The sequence below is a fragment of the Drosophila erecta genome, unplaced genomic scaffold (assembly GCF_003286155.1).
Source record: "Drosophila erecta strain 14021-0224.00,06,07 unplaced genomic scaffold, DereRS2 tig00000021-arrow-pilon, whole genome shotgun sequence".
NCBI lineage: Eukaryota > Metazoa > Arthropoda > Insecta > Diptera > Drosophilidae > Drosophila > Drosophila erecta.
The window spans coordinates 21,537,331-21,556,200 of NW_020825198.1; the positions used below are offsets into that span (position 1 = coordinate 21,537,331).

At 42.0% G+C, this 18,870-nt stretch overlaps 1 protein-coding gene across 2 annotated transcripts; it reads left to right on the top strand.

Annotated features, from left to right (window-relative positions):
* The first annotated feature begins 3,736 nt into the window (after positions 1-3,736).
* Positions 3,737-18,752, top strand: LOC6543921 (transcription factor AP-2-epsilon). 2 transcript variants are annotated; one of them, XM_015158669.2, is made up of 8 exons: positions 3,737-4,300; positions 14,530-14,760; positions 14,842-15,009; positions 16,442-16,649; positions 17,391-17,580; positions 17,640-17,904; positions 18,021-18,188; positions 18,247-18,752. In XM_015158669.2, the coding sequence occupies exons 1-8, from the start codon at positions 4,244-4,246 to the stop codon at positions 18,355-18,357; spliced, it is 1,398 nt and encodes a 465-aa protein (XP_015014155.1). In that variant the 5' UTR covers positions 3,737-4,243; the 3' UTR covers positions 18,358-18,752. The 2 variants fall into 2 exon arrangements, with proteins under 2 accessions (XP_015014155.1, XP_001973656.1); XM_001973620.3 differs by lacking the exon at positions 3,737-4,300 and adding an exon at positions 13,083-13,385.
* The last annotated feature ends 118 nt before the right edge of the window (positions 18,753-18,870 follow it).

Sequence of the window (18,870 nt, forward strand, 5' to 3'; positions counted from 1 at the left end):
CATTTTATGTTCACATAACGTATTGGCTTTTTAGGTAAATCGCAGGAAGAAATGTTTTTTTATTTTGTGGAACTGCCCAGAGGAATGTCTTCCTACTATATCGAAAAATATACTGCAGTACTTATACTTTACACACAGATCTTAGTCACGAGAATAATGAAATAAATAAAATATAAGGTTGCTGTTACTGAGAGTTCTAGCATTTAGTAGATATTTAATCTGTAGAAAGTTCGGAGAAAAAAATCTTGTAGTGTGAGTAAGGGGTTTTAAATATATTTTATTGGAGTCTAAAAATGATGATTGCAGTTCAACTGTCTAACAAAAGTACACTATATCCCACTCAACATCCATTACCATGCTACAATTTAGCTTTTCTAATTAAGTTTTTGGTTGCACATCGGTTGTTGAATTTTCGGAAAATCATCACTCCCGAGCTGATTGTGATTTGCATGTGGAATGGAATGCACTTGTCTGCGGCCGGCAAGGCGGACCGAAAAGAGCGGCTTGCCGCTAAAAGGAGTTGCCACAGATTGGCGGTCGCGGTCCAGGTCCACTAAAGTCGGAGTAAGTGCCACGAAGCCACAAGTCTGGGCAGTAGTCATGCAAGTCCTGCGGCATTCACGAGTTTCCCCCCGGCGATCGCATTTAAGACGCATCTTAAATGAGGTGCTCAGGCCGAGTCCTCGGCTCTTGGGCAGTTGCGATCCCCAGCTCCCCAGCTCCTCAGCTCTTGGGCTCCTCGGTTAAGAGCCAGCTTATGACTGGCTCAAAGAAAGCTGCCATTTTCGGTAGTGCACTGGTATGGGTTGGGATGTGGATGTGGATGAGGACGGGGACGTGGATGTAATTGTGGCTGCAATGGTGTAGGTGTGCGGGTCGGTAGTTGGTAGTTGGCAGTGTACAGAGGTGTACTTGGGTGCATTTACCATGGGCACACGGACCACTGTGCATCACGATTTATGCCCGCTGCTGCGGGGAGGACTGGGAATTAATTGGTAATGCGAGCAGTGCATCAGTATCAGTATCAGTATCGGTTTTGGCTTTGCTTCGGCATCCGAATCGGAGCTGAAAATGGCGGACCGATCATCGATCGATCGATCGATCGATCTCTTGTCGTGGCCGCAATCAAAAGTCGTGCCGCCGCAATGAAATCGCTGAAATGGAGGTGGGTCGTCCGGCATTCCACCGCCGCAATTGGATAATGCACCTGATCGCCGCTTCCACTCCGCTCCACGAACCTTGCTTTCCTGGCTAGCTCCTCCGAGGTGGCTTCGTGAGTGGCTCCGCGTACATAATGTGCATGTGCAGTCGGCGAGATCACGGTTTCACATCTCATTTCGCCCTGCCACAAATTTGGACTTAATAACTGCGTGCCCGATATACTTTTCCTCCGAGTTTCGCTCCCTCTTTCTCGGTTGAACTTTGCTTCCCCTGGCAACAAAAGGTAGGAGCCCGAATCCATTTGAGTCACTTAGATAGCTAATGGCATAATTTAATTGGGGGACAAACATTCAAAGCTCGGGTCGGGCAATCCGGGCAATCCGGGCAATTCAATTTTCCACCGCCACTAATCCTTGTCCCGTTTACTCGCGGATCTAATTGTGTAACCTGAAAACAAAGCACGAATAAATGTAATAAATGTCTCCCGAGGATTCCGAGGCTTACTTTTAGCTTTTGTGGGAGGTTAATAGTACAACGAATTCAAATGTTCGTGGCTCCCACAGAACAGCACATTGTTCCTTGAGGTTTTATTCCTGGTGCTCAAGACTTAAATTCATCAGCTCCTCTTTAGCACATTTTTCACCTTTTTAACCAGCTGATTTCTATGGCCTACATGCACCTAACACACATAGCTTATATTAGCTCTTAAAAATGGTGGCAATCGTTATATGTTAATTGATTAAAAAGTCTGTAAACTTTCTTTTGCAAACACAGTTTTGGCTGAGTTTGGCAATAACAATGTTAACTAATTCTTTTAAGTGGAATAGGCAGGAATATTTCGGATTTGATTTTGCGAGGTCCAAGTGTTCGATTAAAGATATTTTCAATAAGTATTTCGGTGCCTTAAACAATATCTTAATATAAATATACTAAACAAAAAATATATGTCCCTATTTTCATGATTATCGCATATTAAAAACTATTTACTTATTTGGTTTCAATTTTTTTAGAATGTAGCTATATAAATTTAACAATTAATGTAACAATGATAATGTTTACTGTTTTGAGAAACAGAAATTGGGATAACACCTATAGCTACAAGCTAATAAAAATTAAATCAAATGTTACAATCTTTTGGAATCCTGACATTAACTTGATTTGAAATAATAATGCAACTATCTTTCTGCTTAGTTTCTTATTTGTTTGAAATAATAAAACTAACTAGCTTTTAAAGCTGACTATACTAGGTAAAATTTAATTTAGAGGGACAAAGTAAGGAGTGTAGGAGTAAGGAGTCAAGTAAGGAGTGGCTTGTTATAAACAAATTCTGACATTAACTTTATTTGAAATAATAATGCAACTATCTTTCTGGTTATTTATGTATTCGTTTGAAATAATAAAACGAACTTTAAAACTTTTAAAACTTACTATACTAGCTACAGGTTAATTAAGAGGGACAAAAGTAAGGAATTCGCTTGTTATGCACAAATTCTGACATTAACTTGATTTGAAATAATAATGCAACTATCTTTCTGTTTATTTTCCTATTTGTTTGAAAAAATAAAACGTACTAACTTTTAAAACTAACTATACTAGGTACAGGTTAATTAAGAGGGACAAAAGTAAGGAATTCGCTTGTCATAAGCAAATTGGCAAGCGAAGATATAGTTTTTGTAAAGCACCTTTTACATTAAAGAGTATGTACTTTAATCGCCCTAAAGTTGGCTACCGTGATTTATATGAAGGGGAATTTATAAATTAGACCTCTTTAAATATGCGAAGGGACCTGTCAGTGCTATTCAGTTTGTTTAATCGTTTACTAAAAATAAAAAAAATCGCTGGGCAACTTCACCGCAAACGTCTGAAATGCTATTGCTAACGTGCTAACAAAAAACGAAAATCTGCTATTTTCAGTTTGTTTTGATTATGGCGAGCGCGGACCCACACTCAGGCACTTATATGGGTAGATTTTTATGTAGAATATGTAAATCGGGCAACCTTTCACATGGCAACCCCCGAATGCTCGATAAGTACGTAGGTACATAGGTGGGTCGCTTAATCCCCGAGAGAAGAAAGTACCCGGAGCACGTACCACTGGCGATTTGGGCGTCCAATGCCGGGGTTTTCCCAGTAGCAGCCCGGGCCCAGAGATCCAGCCACCCTCGGGGCACGGGTGCGTCGCCAACCCCGGCCATTCGCATGCGATTCCACCCCTATGTATCCGTATCGCTCGCATCTCGCGAGCATCCGCATCTGGCCATGTAGCTGTATCCGTGTGTCTGTACGTGAGCTGCGCTGCCGCAGCCTCTGGGTGTTCGGTTTTCGGGCTCGGCCCATTGTCTAGTAGTCCGCTGGCGGGGCGTGGCTTCCGAAATATAAATGGCTGTGCTCTCTTCGGGCGGCGGGCTCTCTTCGGGAGCCGCTCTTCGATGCCCGAAAGCCAGAAAACCTGCTTGCCCGGCGTATCTGTGTGCGCTTCGCACCCATACAGGCGCGCGGCGAACGGGCATAGGCTTTGGGCACTTTTCCTATGTATTTCGCAGCTGTATGGGAGAAAAAACGGCAGCAGCCGCGGCAGCAGCAGCATCTGCAGCAGCAGCAGCCGCCGCAGCAGCAGCGGCAACAGCGCACATCCCCCGAAGGTTTTTGCGTCCAACCAGAAAATCCAACTTCAGTCGAGAACTACGTCTGGTGGCTGCGCAAAGGCGGAATTTCGATTGCGGGTCCTCGCTTAATTAACCAAATCAAACCGATCCGAACCGAACCGAACCAAAACCGTACCGAAACCGCTCCGTTCCGTTCCGTTCCGCACCAAAACGATCGTGGATCCGATCTGCAAGCTTATTCAAATACAATTAAGTCAAGTTTATTGTCCTTCAGCCGGAGAGTGTGCAGTGTATATAGCGGCGGATACGTAACTCTAACTCAAGCACCCACAGTTGCCTTAACCAGTGCCAAATATCGATTTTCAATAAATACTTACTTAGTGATCGTACCTGTTTTGCATCCCAACTGGCCCAAGTGTTCAAAAGAAAACCTATGCTATCCAACTAGTTGATATTGCCGTCTAACTTGGATCAACATGCACATTCTACACCGCACCAACGACCATCAGTTCGAGGATCAGAAGTTCATGATGGTAAGCAGCGCGAAGTATCTTGCAGGATACTTCAATCGGAGGAGGGTCTATCTATCCAAATTGTCTGTCAGCCGAAATTTGCTCGGGCTAATCCTCGAGTGCATCGGCGCAGCTTTAGCCCCAGCGTCAGCTACTCAAAATCAGATATTGAACCATCGAGTGCCCATGGGCCGACGAGCTTGATTGACACTGAAATTTCTTTGGGCACTTTGGGGCACGCAAGCCCCATTGGCCAATTACGATCCAGCAATCCGGAGATCTGGCACCAAGAGATCTGGGCCCGTGATTCACACACAAACTGATTACCATTCCGGGCCATTCTAGCAGCAAAATCAATGACCAATTTACAGTAATGGGTTTTCCTGCGACTCCGTGTGGCACACTCTGCTCTGGGAATAATAAGTACATAAACTTCAACCTGATTGTACCCACTCCAAAAGTCCGGGATCACTCAAGAGCCCAAGAGGGTGTGGGGCCCCAAGAGCAGACTGCGATCACAGGCGCATGCAATTCCTTTGTAATTAGGGGTCTTGAACCTTGAAAATGTATTTTCAATTAAAAGTGACTTCTTAAAATAAGAAGGCTTAAAACTGCAGAAGAGTATTTACAAATTTGAGCAAAGTCAGGATGCATTTAAATGGTTTAGTCATTTAGTTTTATTTGTCTTGCCATTCAAAATGCGATGTACACAATCTAATGTGCATATAAGTTATTCAGATTAGGTACTGTTCTGAAATGTTTATTAATATCCTAATAGGTTTCTTTCGGACTGAAAACTTTTAACTAAAAGTATAAATGCACAGTATTAAAATTTGTAGAGCGAAAAACATAACGTACCAGTACGTAACGCACCAAAGTTAGCCTTATCTTCTTTTTAATTTTTTATATACCCAATAAATCCAATAAATTTTCTCAGATTATTTAAAAATGTATAATCTCTCTGAAAAAGCCAATTGGTCTTTTAACTTTAAACTTACTTAATCTAATAAATAACAAAACAAGACCTTAACTTGTCATTGAGAAATCAGCTGTATTTAATGTAATCGGCTGTATATAATTATTTTTTGTACTAATTTTTCTATTGTATTTTGCTTTAAAATGGCAAATTTTAATCGTTTGGACTGTAAGACTGCAAGACAAGCCGTCGGAAAACCGACATCGTTGAAAATGTTGCTAGCATGTATGTACAAAGATTTTAAGATATGGAGTCTTTAAAAAGACTATTCTTTTAAATTTCAGATACAAATTTATCATAAAATATTGACAGTCTTCTATACTATAAAAATAGCTTAGACTTTGAAACTAAATCCAAGAAAGAAAGCCTTTTGATGTTTTTTATTTGATTTCGGTCATCTTCTATAAAAACTTTACTATCAGTGAATAATTGTCGGGTAAAAGCCCCAGATTAAGCATTTAGCCTGTTTGAAATATGTGCGTTATGGGAAAACATATCTGAAAGTAAAAAAGGCTCTACATTTAGTGCAGACACGATTTCGAGGCAGCGAAAAACAAAAAGTGACGGCGGTGGGAGTGATCAGACGTCAGTGGTCAAAATTCAAATGCGTCTATAGAGGAATCCTGGAAATGCGTGGGTACACGCTCCCCCATTTAATTAGCGAAATTATATGGTGTTTCTGCTTCCAAGAACTTTGTTGATGCCCGATAAAAAAATAGGGCAATTTGCGGGGCAAGGGCCAAAGATCAAAACAAAAACACAGCGAAGAGGTAGACCAAAAGTCATCGCCCACAAAAATCCGAGTCCCGCCAGCAAAGTGGGCATGCCGAGTGTGGTGGCATTAGCTTTGGTTTGGCTGGTCCTGGTCCTGGTACTGGCACTGGCACTGGAACTGGTCCTGGCCCTGCCACTCCGAAGGCTCCCAAATCAGGTAAGATCCCACTGGGACACTCGCGTGATGCGTTGCCAAAATAATTTATGAGATTGAAGCGCAACGCATCGTCAATTTGCGTGCGATCCCCGACTGAAAAAAGAATGCCATACAGACTGGCAGAAAAGTTCCCATAGCCCCCAAATATCAAAAAGTATTCAGCATTGGGCTTATTTATTAGCCAAACTCTCAAACTTCGTTTCATCCCAGAGGTTCGGGCTCAATCCCTGATTGATGGGTTCCCTTATGATTTATTGAATAATTTCTTTATAATTTAGAATAATTGTTCCAATTTACAATGTGCACTTTGTAGGATTCTGAGACACGTTGGTATGGTAATTGTGCTTAGGACTTCGGACGATCAGCTATACGAGTATAGGGATTACAGGAAGAAATAAATCCCTCTTTCGAGATGCAATATTATAGTCTTGATTAAAAGGTGCACTGCATTTCTATATAGGAGTAAATGGAACTAGAGGAAACTCGCAATAAGATGAATGAAACAATTTCGATAGGATCACAGTATAAGACCGATCCGTGCGCATATTTGCATATCATATTTATTATTTCGCCAGTGCGGGCGAGATAATTCCGAGTCCTTTGCATCCGCTGGAAGGCATTTCCGCTTCCACAGACGTGCAGATACATCCTCGGAGGAAACTCGAATTGCATATGCACGCATCAAAATTGATTTCATTTGCGGAGAGGAAATTAAAAAGTCCAAACAAAACTAAATTGATTGGCAAGATAAATGTAAATGTTCATAACGTGGCCAAGATCCGCAGCAGAATCCAGAATCAAGTGTCGGAACCTCGACGAGGTGGACGGCGTGTGTTAGGCTCGTGGCAAACCAAAACCAAAGCCGTGCCAAGCACCACATCCACATCCACATCCTCATCCTCATCCTCATCCGAAGCCAAAAGCCAAAAGCCAAGGCAAGAGCGAAACCATCGGTTGGCCGACATGCGTTGCCCTTGCCTCCTTGGAGGTTGAATATGGAGGATGGGGAGGCCATACCTGCAGTTGGCTCACGAGGCTGCTGCATCGAAAGCCTGCCCTTTGGACGCAGATTGCAAACGGACGAGCAGGGCTTAGCTCAGTCGTTTTTAGAAGAAGCTACACAGGGAGAATCGGTGAATTATGAAGAGCTCAAAAAAGATCGGAATCGACAGTGCATGTTGGGTTGCTACTATGAAGGAAAACTGTTACTTACCCATCTTTAAACTTTATTCTGCTTGCGATATATATATAATATTATATTATCATATAAAATCTGCAGCTCAAAGTGAATTTAATTCTGTATCGGTACTATAATTAGTATCGCTCTCAGATACATCGACTCTAAACGGTGATCCAGTTTATATATTGTGGTATGATTTCCAAACTTTCCGCACTGTGCCATAAAGTCTAGTAACAAACAGGCTCTCGCACAATCCACCTGATCTTTTCCCGCAGTGCAGCTGCATGGTCGCCAAGTGGGCACTCGCGACTCGTCGGTCTTCTATTCGTCATCTGTACGCTTTGCTAGAAGAGCGGACGCAGCATTTCGATTTTGGCTGAGCGGGATCCGCAAATACCCAGCAGGTTTAATACATTTATGAATGGGTTTTACTACTTCATTAAGGGCCCGCTCCTCCGCGCACTCGGGGGCCAAGGAGCTGGAGCCGGAGGAAGAGGATCCAGCCGAACTCCAGCTCCGCGGATTGGAGCGCGTGCGCAGCCAGGAGGAGCAGGGCAGGAGTACCTGCAAGAATCGTAATAAGGAGAAATCGATTATCGTTCGCTGAACATTTCCATTGTTGTTATGAATATTATATGCAGCGTTTGGAGCGAAGCTTCCTCTTAAGTTCGTTTAATTTATAGCTCTTCCGACAGTTTCAACTTGCAGTTTCAATAAATGACAGCACCGGACGTCGAACGAGTGTGTAATCTAATTGGAAACGAGCGCGGGTAAGGAGCCCACTGTACCACCGGTTCGCGGACGGCCAGTGCCGACCGTATGTAAATTCGTGCCCAAAATGCCCAAATGCCCAGAATGGATTCTTTATTTACTGACAATATTATGACAATGCCCGCATGAACTCGGCTTATTCTATGGCCGCGGGGCGGTCCTTACGCCACTCGATGTCTCCATATCCTATGGCCAGATCCCTTAGGTCCAGGGGATCCCCTCCTCACCTTCTTGGAACCCCACCATCATTCAACTTGACAGCGTAATTAAAAGGACTGGTCCATACGATGAAAGTGAGGAGTTTTATAAGATGTTAGGGCCTTCTTGTTTTATATGTCGCAATATAATTGGTGGCATCCAAGGCCCGACCAGGTAGTGGCCCAAAAAATGCGAAAATCGCGCAGGCATGTTCTTTTCTTGGGCGGGCACTCGTCTGCCAGGCGGAATGATTTCGACCGGCAATTTCAGTAATAGCGGCATGCCGGGATCGAGGCCAACTCCTGTTTGCTCCACTGCTACTGTATAAGTATCCAGAGTCATTACGTCATCGCCGAGGAATTCGGACGTGATTGCTCTTATGGAAGCCACGTGCTAATTTAATTATTATTTGCAAATACTTTCAAAGTGAGAGGGCCTCTGCACTCTTTCACCGCTCATTTTCGATTCTTGACTTGATTTCCTTTTATTGATTGGCTGGCTGGCTGAGTTTTTTTAAGCGATATATTGGAGACGTATAAACACATTTTTAATAGTGGATTTCTTTTAAGCTTTGATTTTGATTAACAAAGTTTTTCACGCTTTTCCTATAAGCCTAAATTAATACGTTTCCGAAAGAGGGCTGTCATTTATGTACAGAAAAAATGTACTCTATATTTAATATAGAGCTTACAACATAATTGATTTTACATTTGGTGCTGCATCAATGGTTGAATTAATTTTTACTTTTGGGTTACTTCGTATCTTTTGTATTTGCTTTCGTTTTCCTAGAATATCCAACAGCGATTTATGGTACAATAATAATGCCAGTAAAGTAACCCCGACCTGTGTATTTACAAATTCCAAATGGTTATGCGCTTCTTGCAACCAGACTCGGTCCTTCAACAAACATATATACAAGACTACAGATTAAATTGTAGCAGTTCTTACATAATTTAATAATTGAACTCTAGCGTAAAGATATAAACGAATCCCTTTTCAAATGGCTTTCTATATACTTATTGCTTTGATTAATTTAATTTCGGTTTAGGCTTATAGATTTATACAGTGTGCGCATTCGAACAATTTTTGTATTTTAAAATTTGTTTTTTTAGTTTTAAAATATTAAAATTTTAATTTGTTCTTGTTTGACTTTGGCTATAGAGCCATCTATGGGTGGTGGGTGGTGACCTTTGCTGGTTCAGTTCTCCAAACATAGATGCCGCCTACTGCGTGTACGATTATGTAAAATGCATGTAAGGTAGCAGAAATCAAGGTATATCCGCAAGACACGCCCATGGATACTATAAATTCTGGATCTGGATAACTCTTTGAATGAGTTGAAGAGAAATAACCTCTTCTGCAAAGATATGCACCGTTTCTTTTAATTGGCGCCGGTCCTAGTTAATTCTCAGAAAGATGTTTGGGTAACTTACGAAATAAGTTTTTGTTATGCTATTTACGGGATGATAGCCTAATAAAAACCTCCTTAAATATTAATTAAAACTCATTTCCCTACTTGCAAATTCATCTTCTACTACAAATTATAATGCAGGGACAAAATTAAATACAATGTACACAAGTTATTTAAGCACAAATAAAATTGTATGGTTACGGGATTAAAAATAAACAAATTTAAAAAGGTTGGTCGCTAGACCAAACAGTGTACGCAAACGAAAAGCCGAACTTCTTATACTACACCATTTATATGATATCTTCAAAAATGTGTGCGATCGAATAAAGTCAGTACTTGGGAAATGGTAGATTTACTTCACTTTATAAAAATAAGACTAAATAAGCCATACAAAAATCAGATTACAATACTAATCCTGTTCAAAAATGATAATTAAAAAACATTCTTTTAAGTATTTTGTACCATATGAAATTCGCAAGAAGTAATTTTATTTAAATGCAAATATTTTGCCAAACTTATTTTTTAGGGTTGCCAATATAAAGTATTTTGAATTTATTATGGTCGGAAAACGCTTCGTCAAACCAAAGATTCTATGAGATTGCATTTGATTTAAATGGAACGAAGTACAGGTCTCTCTCCAAAAATCTTTTAGTATCTTACCCTTATAATCATTTTATTATTATTATTATGATTAAAATGCTTAACAAGGTTTTTACTGATACCACTAGTAAGTAGGATGCAAGAACCAAGAACGTTAGAAAACGGATCTAATCCAGCAAGACAAGGGGTGGCAGACGCAGAGCCGGCCGATATTAGGACTGGACCGAGCATCGTAATAGGCCAGTTAGATAAGTGAGCCCTGGTTCTGGAGTCAAAACTCTTTTAATGGCAATTGATCACTCGCAAGTGGATAACGTTTCATTAGAATATCGGGTGAAGTGCGCATTTATACAAGGCGTGTGTGTAGATTGTGCGTACATATGTGAGCCGAGATCTGCGAGCCAGGCTTTGTGAGTTTTGTATGACCGTCGTTTGGAACAGAACCCACTTGAGGTGAAACTATTTCGACCTGCTCAACAGCTTCCAACTGTCTACCTGTACCTGTGCCTGTACCTTTGCCCGTGCCCCCCAAAACCAGATGGTGTCTGTTCGCCGAGCAGCATTGGAACCTTTATAATTTATTTATCTTTATCTTGAATTACGCCATGGGAGTATTGACCACCAGAGTAAGTCAGAAATTTCGGCACATTCATGTCTCGCAATGGCAGACAATGGGCTAAAGTTCTGAAACTCATGTGATTGAAAACCAGAGTTTCCAATCGCACAATTAATAATGGAGAAAAAACCCATGGCAAAATAAATAAATAAATAGAAATAGCAGCGGAATAAAGAACTCTGCCAACTGGCAAAGGGTCAAAAGCATTGCCCGAAAGCCACGCATACCCACACCAATGAATTCCGAGCGGGCCAACTATGTTGACGGTATTGAGTGACGGCAAGAGCCGAGAATAAGCCGCGAGTATCCGAAGACGGATGAGCAGACAGCCGCGTATTAGCGGCTACCAAACATTAGGTAACATCGAGTTCAGTACAAGTAAACAAACCAGGAGGGAATTTAAAAATAGGCCATAAGTGAGGAAGCACTTAAAGGAGCTGTAGAGCTGTAGGATTCTGAGGTGCCCCACTCCAGTACTCGATTTCATAGAGAAATACCGTTTTAATTGATCGAAGAGTTAATACCCAGATTTGGCTTTGATTAGAGCCAAGCTCAGATTCTTCAGCGTAAGATGCGCGAAATCTCCGGGGTTTCGAAAAAGAAAACCACCGAGAACCCAGCCGCCAATAGACGAATATTCACGCAAAACAAAGGAGAACCGGTTTACCTGTGTTCCTAAATATTCTATTTGATGTTGGCAAATGACAAGATAATCCAAAGTAATCAATCAAAATTATTTTAATTTATTAAGCCACAATAAAGTCGTGCCCGATCCGCAATTGCCACGTTCTTGGCCCAGCCAGCCAGCCAAAGACCCGCAAGAATGCTCCCTACCAAACCTAGGGCTTGAGCCCAACTATCAAGATTGGTTCATACTCAGTCGTATGTGGCTAAAGTGTACGAGCATATTCACTAAGTTCACCAAGCCACTTGGCGATCCATAATTTGATAGGAAAATGTAGTAGTTCGGCAGACATTCCACGAATATGGTTATTACAAGCTGAAGACTTGCAGAAACTGGTTTTTAGGAGCTGTAAAGATACGATGATCAAAAATGGGTATTATCTGAAATTTTTAAGGCGGTGAACTTAATATAAAAGGCTAACCGGGGAATAATACTTTTTTATTTAAAGAAAAAAGGTTCAGTTTTTAACTCGACACTATTTACAATAATTCCCAATACAATAGAACAGTACACCTCTGCTCCCATGGAATTTTTACTTGCCTAGCTCGACAAAAATCTGGTATATAGACACGAGCCAACGGTTATGGTTCCGAATGCCTAACTGAATCGCCAATTATTCGGTCATCCACTAATAACTACTGCTCAGAAGTAAATAATTGAGCTGCGATTTGGATGTGTAAGCAATATGAATTAGTTGATTAAGGCGATGCGAAATGTGATGGGGAAGTAGAGCGCTTGGGCAGCGCCTTCCTTGTTTGGTCCACTTGGAGGAGTTCCTTATTTGGACCACAATGAAGGCCGATCCTCCGCGAGCCTCGGTCCGTCCGCCCAACACACTCTTGCACAATCGAATAAACATGTTCGATTTGTGAAAACCTCAACGTTTTGTGTCAAATTACTGTCATTCTTTTCCGCAATCCCCGGACACAATGCTGAATTAAATAGCAGGTAAATAAGAGCAGCCTAATGCAAGACAGTCGTATACTCGCAAATTTGTTATGGAATGGCGCGCAGTGGGCAAATTCAGGGAATCAATAGCCGCAGTTATGGATACCTAATGGGTGTACCCCACCGGATCGGCCTTATCGCGCGCATCTCCCATTGACACTGCATCCTGCGAGTCCTGGCAATTCAAAGGCGCGCGACTGGGCAGGATGTCAAATGGCTTGTGTGATACCATTCACCAAGCCGAGCTTCCGACCTCATTATGCGAGTCCTTTATGCCGCACACATTTAAATGTGCTTTCGCCCACAACAAAGATCTCGAATCGGCGGTAATCTCTCCCTATAGCCGCACCGCTCCGACCATCCGACTATCCGACCATATGACCGACCGAACGACCCACCAGCCATCCATCCATCCATCCATCTATCCGACCTCTAACGGTAGCGACTGCGAAGCGAAGCCGCCGTCGCCGGCTGAAAAACCTTTTCGCCTTTTTGGCACACTGGCGCGAGACTAGTTCTCATTTCGCGTTCGTCGCTCGTAGACTGCTGATGGTGCCGTCGGTGCGGGAAAGTCGAAAAATCAAAGAAGCGCGAATCGGTCTTCAGAACGAACCCCGTTTGATTTGCGATTGTGATCTGCCGCGATATAGCGAAATAGTTCCGGAATATACCGACAGCCCCCCAGAATAGCGGATAACCCCATCAATATGTGTGCATAGGGTTCGGCGGACTTAAATATGATAACATGACTTTAGCCTATGTGGATATGCCAGCTGTAATTCACGTTCAGGTATATTTCGGACTTAGGATCTCACTGGGATCTCACTGGATTAAGAGAGAATTGATTGACAGTGTGTCGAATTTCGCGGCGGTTAGAGAACATGACCTCAGGAGACTTTCTGTGTTTCGGATATGGCTGGTGGTTTCTTAAATGTTTTATATTCAATATACATCGCAAGACGAGTTCACTGTGACCACATAGTAATTTTAATGATTTTTCAATTAAAATGAAATGTTGTGTGCCTAGTGGTTGTGATATTTAATTAAAAAATAAAATCAATTTTAATAGTTTTACAGACCAAGCTGAGAGTTATTGGTTGATCTACGTATATTATTGGAATCGAATTAATCATACATCTAAAAATATCAGTGAATTATTGGTTCCCACATCTGACAACTGGAATGTTGAATCTCATTAAAGCTATTTTTATGTGCTGTAAACTATTACCAGTGACAGATCCAAAAATTCACGTTTAAACTATCTGATTCATATTGCTTTTCGCCGCTTTTTTAAGTTGTAATGCGAAGGAAGCATGAACACCTAATAGATATCCAAAGAGTTCCAAAAACTGTGTTACCGACGGTGTTTTTTTCAACCATATACCAAACTTTTCTTAAGAGCCTGAAATACGCCCTCAAAGGAATGTGTTTCTTAGTGGACGTTACTAAGTATTTTATTTTCAACCAAAACATATGCTATCCTGAGAAAATTAAATCCTTCACGAAATTATATTAGTCTGATATTGAGAAACCTACATAATAAATTTGGAAGTGCGTGCCCACTACGAATTACATACAATTTTGTGGTTCACCATTAACTTTTCCCGCCATAAGCGGCCATATATACCGCCATATCCGAATAATCCGCCATAGATCCTCCACGTTTTTACTTGTTATTTCTCACTCTCGGCCATGTACATATGATTCATGAAATGAGATCCCAATTAAAGTATATTACGAGTACATTCCATTTTCGAAAATTGCATTAACTCATCTGGGAAACTTGAATTTCTTCCCGCCAAGTATTCTAATCAGAGTTACATGCAATATAACATTTGATGGCCGAGCTTCTCTTGAAAACCATAAACTGTATACTTTCTCCAAGAAATGTGTTTGCAATTCGAGTTACCTACAAATGTGCGTGTCTTCCCCAGGAACGCCTCAGTGGACATGGGAGTCTAGGGCTGTCCAGTGGCAGTGCGGCGTACACAACGCATTCCGGCGGGCACACGGGACGCAGCGGACCGGCCACGGGACACAGTGGGCACAGCAGCACCCATGGATCGGCGGCCACCATGCACCACCAGTCGCTGCAGTCCGACTTCCAGCCGCCGTACTTCCCGCCCCCCTTCCACCACTCCACCCAGAGTCCCCCCCAGCAACAGGTAAGCTATCACATCCGCGCGGCGCCCCTGATGCGGTCCCTGATGATCCCAAGCGCTATCTAGATATCCGGCTACTTGCAGAACCATGGAGCCCTCGAGTACTTGGGCACGGATCCGTATGGCCAGCCCCTGTCCTCGCTTCACCACGCCCCACTGCACCACTACAACCAGCTGGCGGGACTGCGGTCCACGCAGGACCAACTGGGGATCCACAGGACCCACAGAGAGGCTGAGCTGCAGGGACATGTAGTAAGTAGATTCCTGGAAGGACTCTGTTTTCATAATCTAACCATTTATTTGTATGTTATCTGCATGTTTTACAAGTGATTTTTTTGGGCTTATTGGAAAAGCTTCCGTTTCCTTTTTTGGAATTGTAGGCGTGGCAGTTTTTGAGATTTTTGGGTGAAACAAGCTGAAACATCACTAGAATCTGCATGCTTACTTTCAACTTTCCAGTCGAGCAACGGGTATCAATGTGATAGCTTTTATTGATAGGTCACAAGACTTAAAAATGCTACTTAAGAATTACATATATTTTTATTTGCGAGATATTATAAAATAGAGATACTAAGTTTTACTTTAACAAAATTGAAAAGAAAATCACCTTTACATTTTTACTTTAGAAATCTATCAACATAATTATAGAATGATATATTAATAGAACCCACACAACAACAAAGTAATAGATTTTAAAGTATAATTTTCATATAAGCCTATCATGTTCTACGATGTGTACATCCTTGGCCATTTTAGCTGAGTAAAGTTAAATATTTCCGCCTTAGTACTGCGACTGCCGGCATATTACAATAACTGCTAACAAGAAGGCAGGACTCAATCTTTTCAGCCGCTTAAGAATTTGCGTCTTGTTCCACATTATTCTTGCATATTTTGCTACATTCCTGGCTTCGAAAGCCATGGAACATTTGGGGGTGGCTGCTGGCCCGCTCTGTGAAAGTTGTCGAAGTTATTTTGAAACGGATTCCATTCGAGTGCATTAAAAAACATACTCCGAAAAATGTGAAAAATGTTCTTGGGATTTCGCAAGAAACTCTTCCCAACAACGATGAAATTCCTAGCTCAGCCTTAGCCCGCCGAAGGGAGTCCTTTCCCCCTTCGTTCCACCGGCAAGTGGTGCAGTGAAACGCAGCCTTGTGCCCCGAGAAGGCGTATCCTCGCAGGCTCTGTGCGCATCTGTCCGCCCAAAGGACTCTCAAGCACACGCGGCTCTGGCGAGAGTCTGTCAGTGTATGAGTGCCAGCCAGTTTGCCAGCCGGTCTGCATACATTAGCGGCCAGGACCTCGGATTGGCTATGCGGCGACTTCAACCCCTTGGCCAAGCCGAAGCCCCGATGTATTAATAATCTCGCAATTATTGGCATCATTGCCTTCATACCCTTAAAAACACTGGGCTGCAAGAGTTGTGTTTACGCTTGAATTGAGGCGCTGTGTGAGGGAACTTTTTAGCTGAAAAGTACTCAGTGCTCAGCATCTGAGAATATAAAAGCCAAATGGAAGCTGTAACACTATCAGGGTACGTTTTTCAGATATTACCCAAGCTTACAGAAGCCAAATAAACCAAAGGATAATAAGTATAGAGGCACTTATGTAGATGGTAGATTATTTCGTACTTAGCACTCCGCGTTGACTGTAACACGAAAATTAATCTTGAATGCCTTTGCAGACCCAACTCTCACATGGATTTCCGTACACGGATAGGAGGAGCGATTACGGCAGTGCAATATCGGCGGGAACTGCCCACGGAACGAGACTTGGTCACGAGCACGAGTCCCTGGCGCTGCACCAAGCCCTTCAAAACGCCGTCGATGATGTCCAAGCTCCTGCCCTCGACGACAATGTGGCGTTCATGTCAGACTTGCCGCTCATAAAGAGTAAGTTCACATTGGCATATCTTTCAATTTGATAGCTCCCTAGATCTGCAAACTATCATAAGAAATGGATTTGGATTTCTTATTCCCACGCACTTTACGATTAGTTGTGATAGCCGTTCTTATTCTACATACCAAACCAAAAACATCCCTTTGAGAAGAGACTTTTAATCCTAAATAGTCGTACTCCGAGTATTTCAAGGGGGTGACTACAAGAAATAAATAAAATTTAGGTTTTTAGGGCATATGCTCATATTTTATGAGATCGAGAATTCAATGACAGCGATGGTTTGTTTTTTATAAACATTATCTCACTTAAAATGTATTATTAACTTTTAAGATAGCTATATTCGATTATTGTAAACTGTGTTTGGATATGAATATCACTGTATTTATATTGACATTTTGTCAAAAACACATTATTATAAGCACATTCATGGCGAACTTGGAAGTTACATTCCACTCCATGTGGCATTCGAGGCGGAACCTAGGCCACGCCTAAATAACAAAATGAGGACCTACCCCTGGAAATAGAGAGATTTTGTGAATTGTGAAACTCAATCTTGCCCTTCTAATTGGCAGGATTCGCGTAAAACGATCCCCACGTCCTGGTTTCACACTTGGCACTGTCGGAACAATAACAACAAAGGCCATAATAATATATTTTCCTACAATATGAACAATATGGTGTACTATACATACAAACTCATGGAGACTAATTTTCGGTGTTGCGTTTATTTGCAGGCATGAAAAGCGGAAAAGAAGCCGGGAACATTGGATCGGGTTCGCCCAGCGAGGTATTCTGTGCAGTTCCCGGTCGCCTCAGTCTCCTATCGAGCACCTCGAAATACAAGGTCACCATCGCCGAAGTACAGCGTCGCCTCTCGCCCCCCGAGTGCTTGAACGCCTCCCTGCTGGGCGGAGTGCTCCGAAGGTGGGTTCACATGGGATCCCCACCTGGTTGGGTCATTAGCTAACCACTTTTCGTTTCAGGGCCAAGAGCAAGAACGGAGGGCGCCTGCTGAGGGAGAAGCTGGAGAAGATCGGTCTGAACTTACCGGCCGGCAGACGGAAAGCGGCCAACGTGACACTACTGACATCCTTAGTGGAGGGGGAGGCAACGCACCTGGCCAAGGACTTTCACTTTGTGTGCGAAACCGAGTTCCCTGCCAGGCAGCTGGCGGAGTACATCGTGCGCCACCAAACGGAGCCGCAGGACTCGTACCGACGAAAAGAGCTTATTCTCCACTCCCAGCAGGTATGCGAACAAAAAGATGCATTATAAATATTAGACTTTCCACTGTTAATGTTCTTAAACTATTGATTACTTGGACAACCACACAGATTAATCAAAATATAATTAAAATATTCCAGATTACTAAAGAGCTTATGCAAATCTTAAGCCAAGATCGAACGACTCACTTCGGCACGAGATCACAGCATTTGCTGGAACCATCGATGCAGCGCCACTTGACACACTTCTCCCTGATAACGCACGGATTCGGCTCGCCCGCAATTATGGCTGTTCTGCACGCTTTTCAGGTGAGGATTCAGTTGTATTCTTGAAATTGCAACCATTAGGTCCTATCTCTGATTGCAGACATTTCTAAACGAGTCATTAAACTACTTGGAAAAGCTGTACCCTTCGAACGGAGGAGGGATGGTGTCGTCATCGTTGGATAAAAGTAAAATTGACAACGAAAAAAAATGATAGGCTATGTTGTATATTGCCACAGATTGAAGCAAGCCGTACTTTAAGATTAATTTTCCATACACTAGGTACAACATCAATAAAAATTATAAAATTCCTGTAAATTAATTTATTTAGTTAAGTGTAAATTATTGGACATTTTGTATATCTATAACTGTAATTTGAATGTACAATATTCAAATATATTAAATACGTATAATTTATTTAACTTAGAAAAATACATCGACTTTTTGTCAAAAGCACAAAGCTTTTTACAACTAATTCCAACAAAATCCTTACAAATACACTTATTTGTATGTAGAAACGATTGAAATGCTCTCATTTTTAATTTTTTAAGTAACTTACAATTTAAAGATTTTAAAATTATACAAATGAATAAAATGTGTTTTTAAAACTAAGCTCCATAAAGCTATTTCAATTAAATCCCTTTACAGAAAAGGGACACCTTCGGAAATATGCATTAAGTGCTCAAGTAAGTACAAATTGTGGATGAAACAAGTAAACGGTCGAGTT